We start from the raw sequence: 26,227 nt of genomic DNA on the forward strand, positions 1-26,227 counted from the left end.
ATCCTTTAAGGGATTTAAGCCAAAATCTGCAAGAAACGCCAACCCTTTACATAAATCTATGTTCCTAACTGGAGTCAACTGTAGCAAGCCCTGCGTCTTGTTATATATTACGGGGAACGCTACGCAGGGATAATGGAGCTTCAAAACCAGCATCTTAAATGCTGGGCTTCTTCACTGGCGGCCTGTATCTTTATCTTGTGACAACACAACTGTTGTACTCTTCAAGAAGACAATAGAAGAATTATGTGCCTACAAGATAATAAACAATAGGTTGTCTTATATCTCGCCTGGGTAAATAACTCGTCTCCCCCTCCTGACACACTGCATCGCTGCAGGAACATGTCTGCCGGAAGAAAAGGAGGTGGAATAGGAGAAGTGCCTGAAATACGGCTAAAAAAACGGCCTCATTCTTCCACAATCTGGCAGATGGCAATAGTTATGTAATATAACAAACAGCCATCAATGTGGCAAGCTGAAAAACATTGAGAAATGACACTAAAAAGCCAGTGGGTTTATAGAATTACCTTTATCAAGTCTATTATAAACCACAAGATTGCTTTACACCATCTGTTGAGGCCATTGCACCAACATACTAGTTACATAGGAGAACATTTGTTTGCAGCAGCTAACTTACATTTATAAAGGGGGAGGACAACTTATTCTGCTCAATAAAACTAAGGTAAAAATACAATGCACATGAAGGAAACAATGGCTTGAACAAAAAGAGTGTGCATGGTTGTAAGGTGTCGGCAGTAGACAGCGCAGCCCGGCCCCCGCAGTAGACAGCGCAGCCCGGCCCCCGCAGTAGACAGCGCAGCACTTACATACTCACCTTTGGGTGGTTCCGATGCTCGGTGCGGCTCCTCTTCAGTCTTCTGCAACAGCTGGCAGAGACGGGGCCATGCACTCTGCTGGCCAGCGCATACTATGATGTGGCCACTGCTGACGTCATAGTGTGCACCGGCCAATAGAGCGCATGGCCGCGTCTCTGCCGACTGTTACACAAGACTGAAGAAAGAAGAGGAGGACGCCGGAAGGTGAGTATGCAAGTTTTTATTTTTTTATTGACTCATGTTTAAGCCGAGGCGAAATGTGCTGAAAAACACTGCTTATACACGAGTATGTACAGTATCAGTTTGTCTACAAGTTTCCCAATGTAGAAGCACTTAAAATAAAATTTACTAAAGAAGTCGGTTGCCAACTCCTGCATAAAAATAGCCACACTATTTTTATAATAATAAAAAAAAAATTAAAAAAAAAAGATGAATAATAAAATTCTGCAAGGGTTATTTCAGTGTAGATTATGTAACATTACCTCACAATGGACACCAGTGGTGGAAAGAAAAGTCACAGGTTAAAATTCATCTGCACTCTATTTTTCACTGTAGTAATGACCAAGTAAGGCTGCTGTATAAGGCTCCTTTAAAACATTTTTTGGGGAGGGGCAGCCTCTACATACATGTTTGTCTGTAGACCGATGGACAGGCACATCCGGTGTTTTACATGTAACGAGTATATGAACAGAAAAGACCTGGAGCTATTATTCCTCCGCCTGTTGATGGCGGGTGTTCATTACTTGTGATATTTGCTTTGGACTGATGCCATCCTGCACTCCACGTGCAGTTCTAGCTTTATTTAAATAAGCAAACATGACAAAAAAAATAAATAAAAAAAAAAGGCTCGGAGCAGAGTCCACCCTAAACAAACTGAGAAATGCAAACAAAAGAGCTTGTATTTAATAAGCTGAAACATGGGACATGTTTTATTCAAAGAAAAAAAAAAAAAACTCATGACAGGTTCGCTCTTTTTTTTTTGGTTTTTTTTGTCTATCTTTTACTTTAAAGGGAACCCGTCATCAAGAACCTCCTTTTCACAGCTTCCAGAAGCAAATTACACCTGCATTGCAAAGATCCCCTTGTGCGGTCTCTAAGAATTTGCATTAAAATATAATTGTGTGTTTTATCTTACCTGGTTTTTCTGACAAAGTCCTCTGAGTCCCAGGAATTGCATTGCATTTAAAAAAAAACAAAAAAAAAAAAAAAACACAACATGTGTCTTGTCAGGGCTGCTCACTCACTCCTCAGCCCCCATCTTTTTGCTCATGTACAGCTCCTCCCCCACTGATGTCAGCTCAGTCCCTGTGTGAGGAAGGAGCAAGAGGGAGGAGTTGGACACAAGCACAAAGGTGGGGGCTGAGAGCTGAAGAGTGAGTAAGTAGCAAAGACAATTCAGTTTGTTTTTAAATGCATCCAAATCAAAGCAAACCCTGGGACTCACCAGATGATTCTGTGAGGAAGCCAGGCAAAATAAAACACAAAATTATATTGTAATGAAAATGCTTAAAGAAGACAGAAAGGCATATTTGCAATGCAAGTCTTGCAGCCTGCCTTTAGTTAAAAAGAGATCCCTGGTGATAAGTTCCGTTAAAAGCAAACCCGTCACCAGGACTGTCATTTTTAGCTGGTGACAGGTTCCAATAGCCTATGCTATGCCGATTTTAAAAATGCCTTTTTCAGCATTCCAAATCATTTAAGTAGTTTATACAAGTTTAATTCACATTACCTGCCAGCAACATGTGGCGAGTCCTGGGGGGTGGGCAACTGCAGCCTGTGTGTGCCTGTGTCTCCTCATGTATTCTTCTTCCTCTATTCCACACCATCCCCCTCCTGCATGAGTGTGGAGCTGCATGAGTGTGGAGGAGAGAAAACGGACACGGGCAGCAGCTGCCCCCCTCCTTCCCTGGGACTCAACACATGCTGCTGGCTGGGAGCCAGGTAATGCCAATTAAACTTGTATAACAATTCCAAAGGCTGACCAAAACATTTTTGAAATCAGCATAGCATAGGCTACTGGAACTCTAACTTTAAGCACTCATGATATAAAGTCACTGCCACATTGAGCAGAAAAACCACATTCCTATATAAGTTTTAACATACTTGAAACAGTTCTCCTCATAGATACTGTTCCAGACCTTCCAGGCATCAGGTCCCTTGTACCCGGTGTAACGCTCAGGATTAATGAGTAGGTCCACATATTCTGCATCTGGCGACTCCTCATCTAAGAATAGACAATAGTTATGTTGATTATTAGATCTCTTCTCTGGATTATCGAGGAAGGTAAAGCTGGACAGGGAGCCGTCTGGTGCAGAGATGTATGAAATCTCTTCACTGAACACCACACAGCCTGTTCCCCATCAGTAACTGCTGTAATATTCAACCTGATAGTGGTAACTCATAGCAGCGGAAGGGACTGTGCTTTGTTCAGTCAGAAGATCTCACCCACCAGAGCACCAAGTCCAGTGACAATCCTGGAATATAAATGTATTGTCCTTCTGCTACGAACACACAGAGAGGTAATGGTTATAGAGCAATCAAGGGGTCATATAGAACACAGGCACTGGTCAAGACTGCTCACAGGTTACACACTGTTACATACCGTCATGCTCACAGAAATCATCTGTAGAATCATCATGTTGATTCCATTGAAAGAAAGCTTCCTGAGCCGCTTCACTGCAAGAAGAGACAGAAGATATCAATTCATGGATACTTAGGTATATCAAGTGTTGTCACCCAGAAGCTATTTGGGAAGTAGAGGGGTAGAAGCATTAGGGTATAAAAAACAAGAGACTATTTTATCTGACAACATAACTGAATGCTAATCTTCATTTACATAGCACCAACATATTCTAAAACCGGACAGTAAAAACAATAGTCAAACTCAGGGCCCCACTCTCAAGGGAACAAGGAACGTGAATAATGGGAAACGTGGACACTTGCAGCCACATAGAAAATCAACTTGTTGTATGGCATTGTAATAAAAATACTAGGAGTGTTATAACATGTGTGATCACGTGTATACCCTTCTAACTGATGAGAGCTGTAGACAGAATACCTTTATACTAGAATGGCTAGGCAACTGTGACTGGCACAGGGTAGAGGCATTGGTATGACAGGACAAGGAGTCTGGCTGCAGATATTAGGAAAGATCAGAGAGGGGCAAGATGATCGGCCCAATGTGAGAAAATTTCGATCCGACCCATTCTGCCAAATTTTCAGAGAAAATTAGATTCAAATCGAATAACGGCATGTAACGTAACGGTACGTCACATGCTGGGTACGAGTGCATGGAGAGGGCTCACGGGCTGAGCCCTCTCCATAGCCGGTAAGTCTTTTTTATTGCAGCAAAGACTTACCGGTACCACCCGCGGTCAGTGCTAGCACCGATCGTGGGTTTTAACTCGCAGATCGCCGCCGTCAGCTTTGCTTTCGCATCAGCGCCGCCATCTTGCTGAGGATCATCGCTCTCCGTGACGTCATCGGGGAGCGGCGATCCATTGCTATGACAGCCTCAGGCCTTCCGAAGACCCGAGGCTGCCTCGTTTTAACTGCTTCATTACAATGTGCGATCAGCAATGTGAGGCACACAACCTCCTTCCCATCTCCAATTGTAATGTTTTGGAGGTGAAAAAGTTTGAATAATGATTTGTGATAAACACAGACGGGTAGATGGCACATGCTCTGTTACATGACAGTGTATATTCATAGTGGCTTTGACCGCTTGATAATAGTGGCGTAATGTCTGCATTGGATTTTCTACTTTACTGATGAAAATTTGCACAACAGTGGGAACTTTTTGCAGAACTGCTAACTCATTATTTCATAGACCACTTGCTGTTTTTTAAGGCAAATCTCTCTTCAGCTGTTGCAATGCCTTTTGAAACACACACGTTACTCTCCACTAGTTCTATGTGTTCAATGGGAATGCGGAGGTAACTGGTAGAGAAGTAGCAATTTCCCAAAGACCATGCAGCTTTATAAAAGGGTCATTACTAATAGCACAGGAGTGCTGAAGGTGATGTCCTCACATCAGCAGAAAGTTGCAGCCCTGTCACGGGTATACCTCATATCACCGCAACTAGGACCTCACCTCAAGGATTCATCCACCGCACCCAGTCTCTTCTCCTTCTCACACTCCAGTTCTCCATTGCCCACATTTGCAGCTTCTGTGTACTGTAAAACACAGAAAAATATGTCCATTTAAAGATTAATAGTCTGTAGGCTCTCACAATTTATATATTGCAAGTTCCATAATTTTATTTTTTTTTAATTCACATCTAAAAGCCAACATTTGGTAAAAATGATAACACGTTTGGCAATTGTTGTAAGGCAAATATAATTGGCCCTGACAATTTTGAAACCAATTCAGGAAACCTGGCATCAAGATTTTTTTTTAAACCAGTCCCTATATCCCACAGGCTTGTTTTCTGTGCAAAACTTGCTTCCAAGCAATGACTGGGAAAATTATATATATTTTTTTTTATATAAAAATGATCTGCATACAGTCAGGTGGACAGGGAGCTTCACCACCCCCAGTCTTATTCACTACCTCCCTCTGCTCCTTGCTTGATAGACATCCACACAACATAGCTTAGTGGTTAGCATTACAGCCTTGCAGCGCTGGGGACCTGGGTTCAAGTCCCAGGGTCAACATCTGCAAAGAGTTTGTATGTTCTCTCTGTGTTTGCGAGGGTTTCATCTGGGTCCTCCGATTTCCTCCCAAACTCAAAAACATACTGGTAGGTTGATTAGATTGTGAGCCCCACAGGGACTGATTTTGCAAGCTCTGTGTAATCTGTGTGCGCTATATAAATAAAGGAATTATTATTAATTACACAAACATTCAGAAGATCTCCACCCCACCCCTGACATTTGGTTGCTAATTAGCATATTGAATAACAGTTAATTATGCTTGATAAGAAGAACAGCTTGTTATATACTGGAACTGGTTTAATAATGAAAATCCTGGTGACAGGTTACCTCTAACATCCAAAGTTTAGATGTAATGGGTCATGTACACTTGGCTTTTACCCTGCAAACACAGATTATACTTTCCTTTATGACTTTCCAAGATATCCATTAAATCTCAATGGCACCAGCCCTGCCAGCTGAACACCTGGAAATATGAAGCCGTCTATATTTACCATGACCTTCACAAAATGTGATATACCCTCTGCAAACAGTAACATGTAATGCTAAAGATCTACAGTGATCTCCTCGCCACATATGTCTAACCTTTACAGAGCTCTTAATAGATCTGTGTATAGGTGGTTCACTCCACATATAAAAAAAAGCTCCCAAAAGTGATCCATCCAAGAACGAACATGTTTATGGGCGAAAATATAATCTATAGTGTTCCCCTTGTAACTGATAATAGAAGGTTATAGGTCAGCTCATCTAGGTATTTACATTAACATAGAGCTTCCCAGTGTTTTATTTATTTATTAATTTATTATTTTAATAGCAAAAAAAAAAAAAAAAAGCTTGAAGGATTAAATAACAAAAGTTTTGGCAACTTGTTAATATAAGGCGTTTATGAATTTCAATATGGCTGCTAAATGGAAGTGTACAATTTACATCCAGAGAATAAAATTATATTATACAGTGTGTGTGTGTGTATATGTGTGCGCGTGTGTGTAATATATATAATATAAAACTCACCATATTATCATCATGGGGTTAGAGTGGATACAAACAAAGTTTTGACTCCTGATACACACATGTTAAAAGTGCACCTCAGTGTAAAGGTAAAATTGTAAAAGTTTTTCCACATAAAACAACTTAAAAGGGAACCAGTCATTAGAAATGGACCTAATAAATTATTACCAGTATGTTGCCAAGCAGCGGAACAGCTTATGGATCATGTTTCTTTCATGGCCCAGGTCGGTGCCATCATTTAGAAAATCTACTTTGCAGTAAGATGCATGTATAAAGTCAGGGAGGCAGAGAATGTAACAGTAAAGTTAAGCTCTCTCTGCCCCTGAACACCTCTTACTATGTGACTGACATGTGTCTGACTGTCAATAAGGTCCCTGGAGGCAGGATCATCAATTACAGTGAAGGGGGCTTCCTGAGGCAGGGAAGGCATGACTTTAGTGTTAAACTCTCCGCTTCTTTGACTTCACTAAACCAATTTACATCTCATGTCAAAGTTGATTTTCTGGATGATGCCACCACACTGTCCTGATAGAAACATTATCTGGAAGGTGTCAAGCTGCTTTTCAACATACTGGTAGTGGTTTATTAGGCCAATTTCTGATGACAGGTTCCCTTTAACAGGTTGGCTACTATGTATTTTGTAATGGTTGGGAGAGGGCAGCATAATATAGAAAATTTACATCTATTAAAAACTTCCTTGCAATGGAAAACTATTTTTAATAGCTTAAAAAAGCTTGTAGCCTAGTTATTTAACCCCTTAGCGCTCCGCGCCGTAGCTGTACTGCGCAGCTTCCGACGATTAGCGCTCAGCGCAGTACAGCTACTGCGCGAGCGCATACTATTTTAGAATTGTCACCACGTCGCGAGACGTGGTGACATCGGGATGAGATTTGGGTGACAGAGGCAGGAGGAGTTCCTGTCTCCGTCACCCGACCAATCAAATCGGTCCCGCCCGCCGATCGCCGTGATTGGCCAGTCAAATCTGACTGGCCAATTACGGCGATTTTAGGCTAAAAAACGTGGTTTTAGCCCTTTCCTCTTCCTCCAGCGGCACCATTTTGGTTTGGTATCGCTGGAGAGAGGAGAGAGCGTTACTGTGTGCACCAAAATACACTTTTACACTATAAATAGTGTTCTGATCCTTATCTGATCCCTATTGTTCCCTACAAATTCCCATCCCTATCTGTTTTTTCCTGTGTCCTGTGTGTTCCCTGTGTGATCGCCTTGTGTGATGCCACGTGTCTTCCGTTTTTCCCTGTCTGTCCCTTCTGAACCCAAACGCACTTTTCAGTGCGCTGTGTTAGCGTTGTTCTGCACTGGACGCACTTTTCAGTGCGCCGTGTGAATAGCGCTGCACAGAATCTTTAGCAGTCTTAGCGGTAGTTAGTTTGTCTTAGGGCAAGCTAGGTGCATTTGTAGCGCCTTTTTGCGCGGTGCATATAGGTTTTTTTAGCGCCGTAGGTGTACCCGTAGCTATTTTTTGTGTGTGCCATCTGTGCGGCTTGTCCGTGTAGTTTGGTGCGCATTATATATATTTTTTTTTTGTGTGCCTGCTAGACGGTTTATCCGTGTGGTTTAGTGCACATTATCTAATTTTTCTAGTTCTATATTTTTTTTGTGTGCAATGTCTCAGAAGACGTACACCGTGTTGGAGGCATATAACATGCTTGCCTCTGACACCGAGTCAGCTAGTGGGGATGATGGTCCCTTTTACCTATCATCATCCTCCTGCTCATCTTCCAGTGACCTGGAAGGACCCCCAAGAAGGCGCCGTAGGGCGCCTGGGACTTCTGCAGGAGAGGCGCCTGGGACTTCTGCAGGAGAGGCGCCTGGGACTTCTGCAGGAGAGGCGCCTGGGACTTCTGCAGGAGAGGCGCCTGGGACTTCTGCAGGAGAGGCGCCTGGGACTTCTGCAGGAGAGGCGCCTGGGACTTCTGCAGGAGAGGCGCCTGGGACTTCTGCAGGAGAGGCGCCTGGGACTTCTGCAGGAGAGGCGCCTGGGACTTCTGCAGGAGAGGCGCCTGGGACTTCTGCAGGAGAGGCGCCTGGGACTTCTGCAGGAGAGGCGCCTGGGACTTCTGCAGGAGAGGCGCCTGGGACTTCTGCAGGAGAGGCGCCTGGGACTTCTGCAGGAGAGGCGCCTGGGACTTCTGCAGGAGAGGCGCCTGGGACTTCTGCAGGAGAGGCGCCTGGGACTTCTGCAGGAGAGGCGCCTGGGACTTCTGCAGGAGAGGCGCCTGGGACTTCTGCAGGAGAGGCGCCTGGGACTTCTGCAGGAGAGGCGCCTGGGACTTCTGCAGGAGAGGCGCCTGGGACTTCTGCAGGAGAGGCGCCTGGGACTTCTGCAGGAGAGGCGCCTGGGACTTCTGCAGGAGAGGCGCCTGGGACTTCTGCAGGAGAGGCGCCTGGGACTTCTGCAGGAGAAGCGTCTGGGGCTTCCACTGACCCCACATGGGTATCCCCAGATAATTATACCCCTCAGGTCCCTGACTTTTTGGGCCATCCTGGAACTTTGACACGACAGGGCTCAGAGCTGTGGACTTTTTTAAGTTTTTTTTTGATGAGGAGCTGCTGAATATTATTATATTTCAGACAAATCTCTACGCTGCACAACATATTGCCCAAAACCCCACGTCCTTTTATGCACAACCCTACAGGTGGACCCCTGTCACTGCAGCAGAGATGCACAAGTATTGGGGCATAATACTCCTTAAGGGAATAGTAAAGAAGCCTTCAATCAGGGACTACTGGAGCACAGATATACTGTACCACACCCCCATGTTCCGCATGGCAATGAGCAGGATGCGCTTTGAAGCCATCCATAAGTTTTTGCACTACACTGACAACACACAGTGCCCACCCAGAGGTGACCCCAGTTATGATCGGTTATTTAAGGTCAGGCCCATATTAGATCATTTTAGTGCCAAGTTTGCCCAGGCATATACCCCCGCCAAACATGTGAGCATAGACGAGTCCCTGGTACAACTCAAAGGGAGACTTCAATTCCGCCAGTACCTGCCCAATAAGAGGGCAAGGTATGGTGTGAAAATGTATAAGCTGTGCGAAAGTTCATCAGGGTACACATACAAGTTCAGGGTATATGAAGGGAAGGACTCCACTATAGTGTCCCCAGAATGCCCCCCCTTCCTGGGTGTTACAGGGAAGATAGTGTGGGATTTAGTGCACCCACTGCTGGACCAGGGCTACCACCTCTACCTGGACAATTTCTACACCAGCACCACCCTGTTCAAGTGCCTCACTTCCAGAAATACTGCGGCATGCGGCACTGTACGCAGAAATCAGAGAGGTCTCCCTAAGTCGCTGCTTGGGCAAAAACTTAAAAGACACGAAAGCAGGGCACTATGGAGCGACTCTGTATTGTGTGTTAAGTACAAGGACAAGAGAGAGGTCCTTGTATTAACCACAATACATGAGCACACCACCACCCCTGTCCCAGTACGAGGTGCCAGTACAGAAACCCCCAAGCCAGACTGTATTTTAGATTACAATAAATACATGGGAGGGGTGGACTTGTCTGACCAGGTGCTTCAGCCGTACAATGCCATGCGGAAGTCGAGGGTGTGGTACAAGAAGCTGGCCGTGCACATCATGCAGATGGCATTGTATAATGCTTATGTGCTGCATCGATATGCCGGCCAGAGGGGAACTTTCCTGGAACTTCAAGAGGAGGTAATAAAGTACTTTCTTTTTGGAGACCAGGAAGGGGGGAGTGCTAGCACATCTGGAAGTGAGGCCACATCACGTATTGTACCAGGGCAGCACTTTCCAGGAGTAGTTCCCCAAACAGCCAGCAAGGGAAGGAACCAAAAAAGGTGCAGGGTGTGCTCCAAAAATGGCATTAGGAAGGACACCATTCATCACTGTGAGACATGCCCAGAAAAAACAGGGTTATGTATGAAAGATTGCTTCCGAATTTATCATACATCCCTGGATTTTTAGAGTACCCTGTTGTTACCCTGACGCACAGCTTATACATCATGCCGCATGCCGCACCTTCCCTTCTAAGCCCTGCCATGTGCCCAGCCTGTAGATTACTGCCCCGTATGCTTTACCCGGGAAAACATGCATCATGATTTTTAGGGTGTTTGTCTCCCATGGCAGCAGCTGGGCAAAAAAAATGACATAATGGATATTTTTTACTATGCACTATCCATTATGCACTTTTTCAGGGGTCCACCTGTGGGGTTAAAATGCTAACTATACCCCTAGATTAATTCATGGAGGGGTGTAGTTTCCAAAATAGGGTCAGTTCTTAGGGGTTTCTACTGTACTGGCCCCTATTGGCATCTACAAATCTTTCATGATGCCAAAAAGAAAAAAAAAAATGTACAATGTCTGTGCCCCAACAAGTTATTCCCTTTTGAGCCCTGCCGTGTCTCCATCCTACAGATTATTGCCTCCTATGGGGTATTGCCCTAACCGGGGTAACCCACAGAATGATCTTTGATGTGTTTTTCCCCAGTGGCATGAGTTGGGCAAAATACTTTTGTCACTTCAATGGCATATTTGATAAATTGCAATACAATTGTTTCTCTGCACTACTCACTTTGTATTACATTTGAGCCAGCACCTTAGGGGTTAAAATGCTCATACAAGCCTACATACATTCTTTGAGGGGTGCCCTTTCCAAAATAGGTTCACTACTTGGGGGTTTCTATTGTACTGGTACCTCAGGGGTACCCCCCATTACCAATCTAGTGAAAACGAAGCTTGAAAACCTAAATTGTGCTTCTTTATTCCTGACCCCTGCCGTGTGCCCAGTCTGTAAATTATTGGCACATGTGTGGTATTTCCGTACTCGGGACAACCCGCAGAATGATTTTTGGGGTGTTTGTCTAAAGTGGCATGGGTTGGGCACAGTATATGAGGCACTAAAATGACATTTTTGAGATAAAAACACAATTTTTACTCTGCACCATTTACTTTGCATTCAATTTTGACCAGCGTGTCGGGGGTTAAAATGCTCACCACAACCACCGATAAATTCTTTGAGGGGTCTAGTTTCCATAATGGTATCATTTATTGGGGGTTTCTATTGCACTGGCACCTCACGGGCCCTGCCAACATGACATGGCACCCCGAATCCAAACATGTGAAAACGGAGCTGGAAAATCAAAATTTCACTCCTTCCGTTCTCATCCCTTCTGTGTGCCCAGTCTGTAAATTATTGGCACATGTGTGGTATTGCTGTACTCAGGACAACCCGCAGAATGATTTTTGGGGTGTTTGTCTAAAGTGGCATGTGTTGGGCACAGTATATGAGGCACTAAAATGAAATTTTTGAGATAAAAACACAATTTTTACTCTGCACCATTTACTTTGCATTCAATTTTGACCAGCGTGTCGGGGGTTAAAATGCTCACCACAACCACCGATAAATTCTTTGAGGGGTCTAGTTTCCGTAATGGTGACATTTTGGGGGGTTTTCTATTGTACTTTTACTTCAGGGGCTCTTCAATTACACTGTGGCACCACAAAATATTTGCAGCCAAATTGGCCTTCCAAATTCCCAGTATCGCTAACTCTGTTCTCGACATCGCTGTGCGGGGAAACAGCAGCTGACATCCACATGTCTGGTATTGCCGTACTCGGAAGAAGCAGGGCAAGAAATTAGGAATATATATTAACCTCAAATTCCTTCTGAATGTATCCGTTTTAGGGCTAAATTGGAAAGATTGAAATCAAAAATTGAAATTTCAAAATTTCCACTCCATTTTCATATGCTTCCAGAAAAATAATTAAAGGGTTAACAGACTTCTTAAATGCTGATTTGAATAGGTTGAGATGTTAGGTTCATAAAATGGTGTTACTTGTGGGGGTATATAGTACATAAGTCTTTATAGGGCACTTCCAAACTGAATTGATCACCAAAAAGTTTGCATTTTTCAAATTTCAAGAAAATCTGAGAAGTTGCTAGTAAAACTTCAAACCTTCTCACATCCATAAAAAGAATGGAAACGTAAAACAAATTATGGATATAAAAAGAAGACCAATGGCAAAAGGTTTCTATAAAAAAAAATTTGTGGTATCACTTTTTGTCTAAAAATTATAACATTTGAAACTTTGAAAATAGTCATTTTTTTCAAATTTTTCCTAAATTTTTGAATTTTTACCCCCCAAAAAAGGAACGGATCACCGAAATGACACTACTAACATAAACTACAATGTCTCACGAGAAAACAATCTCAAAATCACAGAGATATCTTAAAGCGTTGAAAAGTTATTACCACAGGAAGAGACACTGGTCAAATTTTAAAAAAAAGTTGCGAGCCTTAACCTGCAAACAGGCTGCGTCCTTAAGGGGTTAATTAAATAACAAAAGCCTCTGGCTGCAGAAATTAGCTGCAGATGGAGGGTCATGTGATCCTAGCTGTACTTGACCGATAGCCAATAACCCTTCCAGGACCATTTGATTTCATGCAGTATGAACCAAATATACCTTGAGAATGCTGTAGCTACACTGATGCAGAATCATATCTGGTTTAATCCCGGTGCTGAGTGGTTTTGCTGAAATAACAACTAAATCATTATGATAATGAAGCTCTGTTGGTTCTGTGCCTGCTCAGCTTTTCCTTTCACATTAGTTATGCGCTGCACCAGAGGATGATGCAATCACTTTTCTCCCTGCCAGGCAGAATAATAAATCTGCACCATCCCCCAGCTGCTGTTTATGAGTGATCCAGCTCAGGTTGATTAGTCCTGTCTTGCGGTTTAGAAAGCTTGTGTGTATGAGGATCCAGTTTTCCCAAGGTCCTGAATGTTACAAATAGTTTTTTCATCAAAACCACTCAGCTCAGGGAATAAACAAGATAAGATTCTCTATCAGTGTAGCTACAGCATTCTCAAGGTATGTTTGGTTCATAATGCATTAAATCAAATGGTAGATTTTCTTTAAGCTTGTATTCATGAATACCATCATAAGGTCCTAGAAGGGAAATTGGTCATGGACAATCAGAGATCACCTGACCCTCCATCTGCAGCCATTTTATGGACAGTAATTATTGAAGAGGTAAAATACATTTCTGGAAAAGGGGCTTCACTTTACAATTCAAGAAAGCAATGCAGAACATTTAATAGATGTATACTGGTAAATTATCAAATAATCTGCTCCCCACAGATTACAGAAAAATTGAAGTTAAGTGGCCAACCCCTTTAGTTGGTTGACATGAGTTTCAAAGGGGTTTTCCCACAAAAGAAAATTCTCAAATCTCAATCCCCTAGTGATGTTTACATAATAAAGATAATTTTAACCCCTTTACAAGTTTTATTGCTGTTTTAGTTCCCATCACTCAGTATTAAATTCAAGAGCATGGGCGGGGACTCTCTTAGCAGACACATTATTATCCATCTAGTTCTGTGTGCTGACAATGTGGTTAGATTATCAGGGTTCAAGGTTTATATACACTTTCATTTAGCATTTGAACATTGTACTAGTATCTGACACAAAGACTGAGAGGAGACAGATCAGAGATTATATGATGAGATGCCTATTACACAGAGGCATTACAAATAGAGGCTGACAGACTTTTACATGGTCATCTCTGCTACATATCTGTTCTCACAGATCTCCCCTTTCCCCTTAATAACGTATCTGCTTGCAGCTTCTCTCTCCTCACAATGTGCCGTTTGCCAGCAGCAACTGAGTGAGTGTCTGAGAGCTACATCCTGGACTGCAGGGGGCGGGGCTAGAGTGCAGGAAGCAGAGAGAGAAAAACTCAGCTGCACAGCCTCACACAGGAATCCAAGATGGCTTCCCCGACCCCAAGTCAGACGTTACAGGGTCGTGTCTAGGAGCAACTGAAATTGTGCACACCAGGACTGATACAGACAGGTTGGATGCAATTATGAGAACAAGGAGTCAAACCCCATTAATCTAAAATAGTCTTAAAGAAAATTTAGAAAACTACTTCTAATGTGTACAGCAACACAGTGTAGCCATTATGGCTATTATAATAACAGATATAATGAACTGTACCCACTGTTATAGTGTAACTATATTAGAGTACTGTGGAGCCTGGTAAAAAGAGATCTGTTTCTAGAAGGCAATTTGACGCAGCAAGTTTAATGTAGACACTGAACAAGCAGGGAATGCAGCTCTGAAGCCTACAGAATTCTCAATGCAGCTCAGATTTATGATACAGAAGAAATACAGATAAAAGAGACAGACAACCTGAACAATGACAGTGGTTGTCATGTAATAGATTTTGTGACATCACCATGGTAACTAATCAGTGTACATATTAATAGAGGCAAGCAGCCAAATACAATCTTTACCGTATCGTATTTCCCCTCTGTGGTTCAGTGTTAATCATTAGTAATTTGAACTACAAATTAAACATTTAAGCAAGTCTCCTTCATGACAAGCAGCCCTGGGCAATGGTTTTCTGTTTGTAAATATGTTTCTCTTCCTTCCATCCCCAACATACGGAAGATTTCCTTATTTGTAGCCAATGTTGTGCCATTGTAGCCAATGTTGCGTACAAAGCGCCTGAAACATGTAGGCCAATTGTTGGGGGGTTTTTTTCCACCAGATTTTGGTCAATGTGTTGTATCTAAATTTTAAAGATGGATGCATAAGAAAATTAAGGATTTTTAAGCAGCATTTGGTGAGAAACAGAAAGTTTTCCTTTCGGCAATGTTGTGCGCCCTTACAGATCCCACTTGGTGTGGTTTACCTGCTTCCAAAAATACTGCAAACAGTATTTTTATCCCAAACAAGAATTAAATGACTGGTACAGAACTACACACAACCACCAACATGGTTACAAACACTGACATCACCTCTCATTCCAATATGCCAAAATATCAAAATGATAAACACTAAGAAAAAACAGAGGAGACAGGTACACTGCAGCATAACAGAGGAAAGTGACCGCTCCGGGCCCCAAGATGGGGACATGTGGATATAATAGAGCTAGGCAAGATACCCATCCCACAAATTAGAGATCTAATCAAATGAAACTAGTACATAACATTTCTTTTGAAAAAATAGTTTTTAACCCCTTGTATGTACAATGATTTACATAGATAGGAACTATGTTGTGTGCTTCCAGTTCTTATCAGCCTCATAAAGCATCATTCATGATTTATCACCTCCATTATATCAGGTTACTAATCCCTGAGCGATGACCCCGAGGTTTGTTCCGCTTTAAAGCTCTATTGTACAGTCTGACTTCCTTTTCACCAGATCAGGGCTACAATTCCCTGTACAGTGGCTCTTTGGAAGTGCTGTTATACAGGGAATAACCTGAGACTTTGCTCTTCTCCTTGTGATGGGTGTGGATCCCAGAGGTCGGACACCTCCACCATCCATATAAAATTATTGTACGTCTCAGATCTCCTTCAAGATATTTTGCCTCTCTAACCATCACAACCACCCAAAAAATTATATCATAATTATATGGCTGGGCATTAATTTCCCTACAAGGGTAAATAACATGAGTGACACAATTCACTTATTTTTGGCTTCTTGTTCATCTAATGTGCTATTTAGGTTCATATGTAGAATAATAAAAATAGATGAACTTCACCCACATGAGCAACACAACTTATTATAACAGTCAATTCGTCAGTGACTTATTGTTACATATTAGTGACTTTATGTTGTCATAAAACATGTTGTCTTATGGAGTAATGCCATGTTGGTCCTGTAGGTTTGTACTGTTTTCGTACCATTTAGGCTGAGGCAGTGAACTGCTGCCGGCCCATAGAGACCTATTGGGAACGGCAAGGTGCGGTGAGCCTAGTGACCCTACAATGACAGGTGTCATTGCTGCCGCATTGCAGGAGGGGCAAGGAGAAATTACTCTTGCCAAAAGTCCCCCTGGTCTCCGGGTAGTTTTACAGTACCAAGAAACATGCTTTTTGTTTCATATTAAATATCTCCTCTCTCAGATCAGATCTCAGTGTATCCGTAGCTAACAGAAACACAAGCCTGATGTAATCTAAAAGATTAGATTCTTAACTTTAATATGACACCATGGGGGTTAATTTTTGCAACTTTTTGAAATGTGCACTGAAGTCCGACGGACATCTGTTTATCAGCAAGATACATTTATCTTCGATTTTAGATGTTCCAAATGACATTTATCTTTTCAAATTGTCTACAATTTGCAACATTTTTTGTTACAAAAAACTGCAGATGAAACCATACTTAAGGAAAACTAAGAAAATGGAAAGAAGTGACGCAAGACATTTGGGCGACATTTTTGAAACAAAATGTCACAAGAGAAAAAAAAAAAAAAAACCTTTAACACAAGGAAAAAGTGAGATTGATAAATTACCAAAGAAGCAGACTGGAAAAAAGCCAAAACAAACAGAGATAAGATAAATCCCCAGCGTCCCCCCCCCCCCCCTGTTCCTAGTTACTATACAACTAAAGATAGGGGACTCTGAAGCGACTCGCCTCATTCAGCCTCCAAACTTTACTCGTCTCTGGCACATAGGACTTTTATGTGAAAATGAGTACAGTAAAGAGGAAATTCGAGAACAGCTTTTCATACCACACCTGAGGGACTGGTAGTTTAGTCAGATTGTGAAGATGCACCCCAGATTTTACCTATTAATTTGTTATTTATAGGTAAAATTTCAATAAGAGAGATATATATATACATATATATATATATATATAGGTATATAAATAAATGAAATCTACATTCTTTCAGGCTGTGATATTGAACTACACTACCGTACTTCATCTCTGCACCAAATAAGAGGGAACAATCAAAAGACATTAAGTATCATTAAGCCTTGTGAATACATTTCTGGGGTTTGTCTGCAACCTCACAGACACGTCACATGTGTAAACTTTAGAAGAATAGTTTTTTTGGCTCTTGGGTTTGCATTGTGCCACGTGTAACAACTAAGATAATAATTAGATGTGATGTTGCAATGTGACAGTACAATCTTCATGTCTTGCAAGTCCTAACCTAAATACCATATATACTGGAGTATAAGCCTAGATTTTCATCACAAAAAAATGTGCTGAAAACCCAAACTCGGCTTATACACGAGTAAGAAAAATATAGGTTTTACCAGGTTTTTGTGGTAAAATTAGGGGCTTCAGCTTGTACTTGGGTCGGCTTATACTCGAGTATATACGGTATATATGTAACTGGTGCTCCATACAGTCCTTCAGGGACCCTCATGAAGCCATTACAAAGATAATAAAATAAAATCTCAGCTGAAGTAGACTTCTCCCTTATCAGGAGCACAGGACGTGTGTTTGCTGCTGCAGATAATCAGAAGGAAGGAAGTTCTGCAAGAAGATAATTGTTCTTACAACATACAAAAAACACATCCACCCAGGGTTATGAAAGACGCCATTATAAGAAGATACTGATCTGCAGCTTAACAGATGGATCTTATCTGCCCTCAATGTTCTGCACAAACCAAGTGAGAAGATGACAAATATCAAAAGAAAAGGGAACCAATCACTATCCTCACCTTCGTAGCATACTATAAAAATGGAAATCTAATGTACAATAAGGAATAAAGAATAGTGGAGGTGCTGACAGTAGTGTGCAGGGGTCTAACCTGTATGAAACATGAAGTGGGTACTGAGCACCAACTCTCACTAATCACCAAAAATGTTTATTAGATCTAAAATAGTAACAGAGTAACGATAGCAACTTTTTACAACGTTTTGCTATGTAGTGCCTGCAACTGAATAATATATCTAATCTGATGCTATGAATTACAATAGGTTACAATGTAATACTTAAAGGGGTATTCTCATCTGGGCATTCACATTCAGTTTCATTAATCTGCCATATATAAACATTTCTTCAATTGGATGTTAGTAAAAAAAAAAATGTTCCTGTGTGAAGAAAATTTCTCATTAATGTAGCCATGTTGTCCCTTAGAAACGAGATAGCTTCCTCGGATACGACCACCTCACATTTTGGCAGGAGTGACCAGACATGCGCTATTGAGTCCTGCCTGACCTCCTGGCTTCAGCAATCATTACCACAGGACGGCTGTGGGATGTGCAGTAACTCCTGGACATTTCATATACAAAAACTTTTTGTTTATTTGTGCAATAACTCCAGCAGACGTGGTCGTATCCAAGGACACAATCTTGTTTCTAAGAGACCATATGACTACATTTATGAGAAATTATCTTCACACAGGAACAATTTTTTTTTTTAATAACATCTAACTGAAGAAATGTTTATAAATGGCAGATTAATGAAACTGAATGTGAATGCCCAGACGAGAATACCCCTTTAAGTGTATGAATCACAATAAATCACAATAGATGTACATCAATAAAAATTACATAGATAAAGAAACATTGTTTTTATTTTGGGATTATATAAATAATGTAAAATAAGACATTGCTAAATTCATATTGATAAATTCATATAAGATCTCAGGCTGGGAAGGATGGAAAGGTGGCACTAAAGGGCCCAAGTGCCTACACTCTCCAAAAAATTAAAAATTATATATAAAAATGTCACGTGTACGATAATTACTTAGCAAAAAAGATTTTAGAGTGGAATCTGTAGGAGCGACATAAAAATTGGGTTGCTTCTGAATAGTCTCTCAAATATAATGATGCATTTTGTTGTATCTTATATATAGTTGGTTAAATAACCCGTGGTTTTGTCTTACTTATCTCTGAATGTTAGCGGTATAAGACAGCGTGTTTTTCGTAGTACTAACCAGCCAACCGCACCAGGAACCCGCTGTGCTCAGCTCACAATTGCGGCTCAGACCAGCTGGTCACGTCGCAGACAATCACACACGCACAAGACTCCAAGGAACGCTGAAGTAAGACGCGCTGATTCCATGCGCTGTGATCTAATCGCACCTACACGGTCTGAACGGACCTCAATGCAGCTGATGGTCAAAAACTGTGAGTCTCCATAAACGTTATAAACAATACTGCATATCTAATAATACATCTTTAGAGTATCACATCTATAACTAGATACATGGTACACCTATCTAACTACAACCAATTTCAGCCATTGATTAACAAACAAAACATGAGTGAATAGATGGAACCAGATAATAACCAGCAGTCGCCCCTCTATGACATCAAATGCGTTTGGTGGAAGCAAGTAAGGCAAAACCTCGGGTTATTTAAACAACTATATGACATAATAGAAACAGTCGGACTGTATATACGAACAAAGTTCATCATTATATTTGAGAGACTACTGTATTCACATGCAACCCAATTTTTACATCGCTCCTATAGATTCCACACTAAAATCTTTTTTTGATAAGTAATTATCGTACATATAAATCCAACCTGTCTCTATCAGTCCTGGTGCAAACAATTTCAGTTGCCCCTAGACATGACCCTGTAACTTCTGCCTTTGGGTCAGGGAAGCCATCTTTGAGTTCTGTGTGACAGCCCTGGAGCTTCGCTCTCTCCCTCTACTCCCTGCACTCTAGACCCCTCCCCCATTCCCGCAGTCCAGGACAGAGCTCACACTGATACACATGCATGACTTCCTACCAGCAGCAGCATGAGGAGAAGTACTAGCTACAGACAGATAAGTTCTTTATCAGGGGAGGAAGGCACAGCAGATCTGGTGTGTCATGGAATAACAGAGATGTAGGAGAGCTGACTGTCATTGTGTGCAATAGGTATCTCATGGATCTCATCTCTGATCTCTCTTTCTATGTGTCAGATACTAGTACAACGTTCAGAGGCTAAATGAAAGTGTATATAAACCCATTACCTTTATAATCTAACCACATTGTCAGCTCACAGAACTAGATGGATCATAATGTATCTGCTAAGAGAGTCCCTGCCCACACCCAGGAATTTTGCACTGATCATCACTGAGCGATCGTAGCTAAAACAGCAATAAAAGGAGACTGAAAATCTGAAGTAACACTTTGAAGAATATTATTTTGTATATGCAAACTCACGTTTCACCGGTGAAATGCAGGATTGTCTTTGTACACAATTCAGTACTCACATAAATGTTTATCCTACATAGAGCCTTTACTTTACAGCAATACTCTATTTTGATAAACCTATGCAACCATTATTGTAGGATGCTACCAAAGAAGAGATAATAGCATAAAAGTTTCTGCAGTCTTTATCTAACAGGTGTACAGTCAAAAGTAAACTCCAATATGCCCAAGTAGCACTTTCCAGGTTCTGCGTGTGGTTATTCACCGCTGATATCATCATTATCAGAGCATATGAAGGAAACTGTATGCAGCTGCCACAGCATATGGCTGCCTCAAATATCTGAAGACGAGGAACAATTCATTTCTACAGCTTATACTTTTAGATTTACACCGAATCCAAACCAACTGCTATCATTACATAAAATGAAATCACACTACTGTGATATAGAGGAGATTCCTTTAAATTATTATGTCAGGTGATGGAAAATATTTACGGTTATCACGGAAACAGTTTCACAAGTATGTTCTATATACTATGCTCAGGAAACATAACACAACATCCAAATATATTACTTATGTTTATACTAATAACAGTACAATACACGTAATCCAGCATCTATAGGTCTTTATATAGACAAGGTGGAATATATAGACCCATAGAAAGTATTTTTTGTTTTAATTAAGGATTCTGAGATGAGGACAGGGTGATCTGAACACTTATATAAAAATATTCTTGGTTATTAGATGTTTGATTACCCAAATGGAAAAAAAACATTGACAAACCTTAAAACCTGGAGATTTTATGCCAGGTGGAACGGCATCCTAGGAAAAACACAGTAGATTAATAATTAGCAACTATCTAATTATAAATACACAGTTTATGAGCATTTAAGTTCTCATAAGATGCTCATCGCCTCAAACACTTAGTACAAAAAACCAAGGTTTGTGGTTCTGGAAGCTACAGAACAGGAGATACATGCAGTTGGGGATGTAAACATAATTGGGAATGTAAGCTGCAGATCATGTTCTTGCCCTTTTCTATTACTTCCTATACACAAGTCTGATGCACTCTGAAAGATGAGATTAAACTTTACTTTGATATCAAAAGATATCCAAGTACTGCAGAGCATAAGATATGTGAATCTGAAGTAATTCTACCGATTCAGCCTATAAAAATGTCTCATCTCTGGAAAACATGACTCTTTTTTGCTCATCTCCAAATTACTTTGGAAGAGGAATTTTTTTAAGTAAACGGGGCGAGGAATAACAGAGGAAATTCTAAAAAGGGACACAATCTGGTGACAGGTTCCCTTTAAGGACAAGGACATCAAGTCTTGTGGCCCATTATTCACACACATAATAAGGGCACATTATATGGTTTCTAACTTACAGGTGTATTCTGCAAGCATTCACACAACATTATCACCAGCGGGCTGCCCACTGCTCTCCAGCTGTTGCTAAACTACAACGCCACATGGGAATTTCTAGCTCGGTAGCAGCTGGTGAGTTAAGGTTTCCTACCCAGGAGTGATTCAGACAAATGGGGAATTAAATCAGATATAACCTACAACTTTCCAGCTGCTCATGTACAGAATGGTTTGGAGAGGATAGGACTTACTTCTACAACTGTAGTTGGTCTAGTCCCCAAGTCTACAGGACGGCTTGCTAACAGGCAGTACTTACCGTGGGACAAGGCTGCACAGCACAATCTCTTATTCCACAATGGCTGTTATCCTTCCAGAAAGGACAAGGTTTCTTTAGATTTGCCTACAAATATGAAAAACAAAATATCATTGCCACTTAAACTCAATATAACATCAAGATATAGCAATGCACATAACATAAAAGTAACAACTGTAGTGCAGTACGGCACTGCAAGCTTCCATTATCAGCAGCATCACGACAATGGATCAAAAAAAATAACATACTGCACCTTAAATATCTAAACACATAATAAATAGGGCTGTGACTTGTATCCTCTAAGGGCTATAACTGCTGGCATCTCCAAGGTGGATGAAAATAGAGAATCTGATCTGTGGACTATAATGACGAGGAAAAGATGTAAAATTTCCCCAAGCCTAACCATTAACAACTAGTACTGCATCACATAGGACCTACCTTGTAATATCTGAAATAGTCTGTTTCCAGTAGTTTTTGCAGTTTGGGAAATAGCTTATTGTTATTAAACTGGTCTATAGTCTCCACATCACACGTACAATCATCAAGGTAGCCAGCAACCTAAGGGAAGATAAGAAAAAAAAGATATTATTCTAGATACAGTTGTCTCAGCAATCTGACCTGCAAAATCAAACACTTAAGTTACAACTATAGGAGCCAGAATTGGGTGGGTGATGTTTGTTATTACAGTTAAGGCCCAATTATCTGAGCTCTGTTACATTCTGTTTAAGGAGAGTGTTACACCTCCCTTACCTGTGGGCTTTAAGGGACCTTCAGTTACTATTAGCAAACAAAAAAGGCACAAGCAGTTGAGCTATTTTTCTGCTTTTTATACTGCAAGAGGGAACTGAATGTGCTGAACTGCAATATCATAAATAACTTGTGCACAGAGGTAATGTTTTTCTAATCCTTAACAAGCACTGTGTAAGGACATGCATCCTCTGCCAGTGCTGTACAATATTTGTATCATGCTACTTGGCTATATGATAATGGAGAGAGAGACGATAGAAGTCCCTTATTCAGAACATAGATACTCATGAATCTATATGCATTTCGTGGCTTGGTGCTGTGTACTTGTTTATTGTGGAGATGGGTAGTGTGATGCCCTTTCCCTGTATAATTCAGCTTTGCATCTAATATATGACACTGAGCTTATAATGGGAATACCCCTTGAAAAGTAACAATAGGACAATGTTGCTTTTTGCATTGGTTGTCAACAAGACACATGAATAACACATCTACTGGGCAATAACCTAGAAGTAACTGACGACAGCTTCTACAGGGGGTGTTATAGCTAAGAATTGCCTCAAATAAATTTATGAATATAAAATGGACAAGCAACTTCTAGAGATAGCCAGTATATATGTATAGCTATTATATGAGAACATATAGCATCAGATATGTAACCCTGTGATCTAAGGTGTATGCAACCAGCTGTTCAATATTTTGTACTTACTAAGGGTACTGGATTTCATGCTCTAATTTGTTAAAATCAATAATAATTATTGAAACAGAAATTTATAAAGTTAAATAAAAGAAGTCATAGGTAACTTACACCGTATTCTAGGTGATTTCATATTTTAGAATAGAATATTATTATAGATTTTCTATTTCATAATTTAGAATAGAATATTATTATTACATCCCTTGTCATTCCATGTTTTAGCATTTGGAAATACAGGAGGTTAACCCCTACATCACTGGACTCATTTTCATAGGAAAGTACGTAGTATGTGCCTTGAGTGCAGGCTAGTACCAACAAGCCGCTTTCCTGGGTAATAGCAATGTAAATACAGGGCTAACGCAGAATTCAAAACCTTTGCCCCCACTGAGAGAAAATAAAGCTTTAGATTTGTCAACAAAGCAAAGATACTGCACCTGACTGCAACTTTTAGTTTTATCCCAATTTTTATTATTGTACCCCAAAGCCCCAAAGGTGCCTTATACATTTTCATAGAGATAAGAAATTAAGAGTAATGAAAGAAGTTATGAGTGAGGAGAAATACTGCAATAATGTAGTGAGGGCAGGCTGTGATGGTGTCCTGCCAGGTCCTCCAGCTGTGGCTGCTCTGGGCTTACCTGGCAGAAGCAGCTGTGGGCAGCAGAGCCGGGCCGGTGCTGTTGGGCCTCCCATGGCAGGAGGCAGCACAGGACGAGGAGGAGGATGAGGGATCTCATGTCCACACTGTATCCCTGCAGCAGCATCACTAACAGGTCTCCCTCTGAACCCGGAAGAGGCCCAGGACAGGGGGCAGCCCCCTCCGTGACGTCACGCGTGTCGTAAGTGTGTGCAGAGACCGGTACGTGTCGATATACACATGTCCGCCACGCCCACTGCTGCCGGGAGGAGGCGGGAATTATCCCCTGACAGGCGGCGGCATTGCGTCAGGATCCTCCGCAGCCCTGTGACTGACTGACCACAGGATATCACTGGCTGCGGGGAGATAAGCGGGATGCCGGCCGCCAGTGCTCTATAATAGAGACTGTGAATAAAAAATAGTAGAGAATACCTACCTACACAGGGCAAACACCAGCAGCACAGAGACAGGGGAAGGGGAAGGGGGTTACACTGCAGTAAATATACCAGATACTCTACTTTTTGAACACTTTTCTTAAAGGGCACCTACCACCACGAATCTACCTATAAAGGTAGATCGGGTGGTAGGTGGATGTATGGGACGTGAGGATAGCCCTTTTTAGAGCTAATCCTCACGTCCCCGCTAGCGTAGTATAAACTTTATTGGCCTAATATGTTAATTTAATTAAGCGGCTACCGGGGCGTGGAGTAGCCGGACACGAGGCTACACGGCGCGGCTACTCCACGCCCCAGTAGCTGCTTTCCCCCGCCTACCCTGTGATCTTCGGCGCGCAGCAGCTGCCAGGAGCCCTCGTCCGAGAAGCCGGAGTTCTGCGCATGCGCAGTAACTCCGGCCAAGATGCGCGATCTCGGGAACGAGGCCGGAGTTACTGCGCATGCGCAGAACTCCGGCTTCTCGGACGAGGGCGCGCAGCTGCCAGGAGCTGCGCGCCGAAGATCACAGGGTAGGCGGGGGAAAGCAGCTACTGGGGCGTGGAGTAGCCGCGCCGTGTAGCCTCGTGTCCGGCTACTCCACGCCCCGGTAGCCGCTTAATTAAATTAACATATTAGGGCAATAAAGTTTATACTACGCTAGCGGGGACGTGAGGATTAGCTCTAAAAAGGGCTATCCTCACGTCCCATACATCCACCTACCACCCGATCTACCTTTATAGGTAGATTCGTGGTGGTAGGTTCCCTTTAAGTTCGATCTTTGCCAAGACAAACAAAGGCAGATTTTTTTTTTATTTTCACAGAATAATGTGTATAGCTCCATAACCCTTCAGATACTGAGGGTCACAACAGATTGTGGTATCTAAGGGATTAAAGGACATCTACCACCAGGATGAAGGATTGTAAACCAAGCACACTGACATAGTGGTGTGGGCCCCCTCTGGCGGATTCTGGTCTTCTTATAGCTTCGTATGCCTTTGTTTTTAAGAAAAAGAGGTTTTAAAAATTATGCAGATGAGCCTTCAGGGCTCCAAGCTCCATTGACATCTATAGAGTCTGGAGCCCCTGAAACTCATTTGCATACTTTGTGAAACATTTTTCTTGTAAAAACAAGGTCCTAAGAGGCTAAAAGAAGAGCAGAACCTGTCATAGGGGGCACTCAACAGTATGTCAGTGTGCTTGGTTTACAATCCCTCATTCTGGTGGTAGATTTCCTTTAAATGTCCAGGTTGAGGGACGTTGGGAGCTTTTGGTATAGGATAACGCACAACAACAGTGTAAAAAGAACAACAAGATTGCCACAATGGCAAAATGTATTGATGCTGTGTTGTGCTTATAACTTTGCAGCCTGGAAGTGGTTAAATTACCAAACACACATAATAGAAGGGAGCCCTTAAAGACCACAGACCTTCTAAATACAGACACCGTAAGGTTTAAGCCACACGTAGCTCCCCATATATATCTACAAATCCTCAATAATTTGGCAACAGTCTAAACCACATAATAAGACCAGAGTCTGCATTATTATTTTCTGCTTTGTGGTCTGGTGTCTACATTATTCTTAATTGTTTGGTCTGGGGGGTCTGTATTATTTATTGTCCATTCTGAAGTCGTTATTATTATTTAT

At 41.7% G+C, this 26,227-nt stretch overlaps 1 protein-coding gene across 2 annotated transcripts in view; it reads right to left on the reverse strand.

The window, feature by feature from the left end:
* Window positions 1–24,364, reverse strand: part of ERO1A (endoplasmic reticulum oxidoreductase 1 alpha) — a 33,516-nt gene extending 9,152 nt beyond the window's left edge. For both annotated transcript variants that reach the window (XM_072116114.1, XM_072116113.1), the window contains exons 1-7: window positions 24,150–24,364; window positions 22,512–22,631; window positions 22,077–22,160; window positions 21,177–21,215; window positions 4,927–5,009; window positions 3,436–3,509; window positions 2,937–3,057 (exon numbers count right to left, since the gene is read on the reverse strand). In XM_072116114.1, coding sequence (XP_071972215.1) covers window positions 2,937–3,057; window positions 3,436–3,509; window positions 4,927–5,009; window positions 21,177–21,215; window positions 22,077–22,160; window positions 22,512–22,631; window positions 24,150–24,275 — 647 coding nt within the window. In that variant the 5' untranslated portion in view covers window positions 24,276–24,364. The remainder of the gene's footprint in view (window positions 1–2,936; window positions 3,058–3,435; window positions 3,510–4,926; window positions 5,010–21,176; window positions 21,216–22,076; window positions 22,161–22,511; window positions 22,632–24,149) is intronic.
* Between the last annotated feature and the right edge of the window lie 1,863 nt (window positions 24,365–26,227).

This window comes from Engystomops pustulosus, chromosome 7 (assembly GCF_040894005.1).
Source record: "Engystomops pustulosus chromosome 7, aEngPut4.maternal, whole genome shotgun sequence".
Classification (NCBI taxonomy): Eukaryota; Metazoa; Chordata; class Amphibia; order Anura; family Leptodactylidae; genus Engystomops; species Engystomops pustulosus.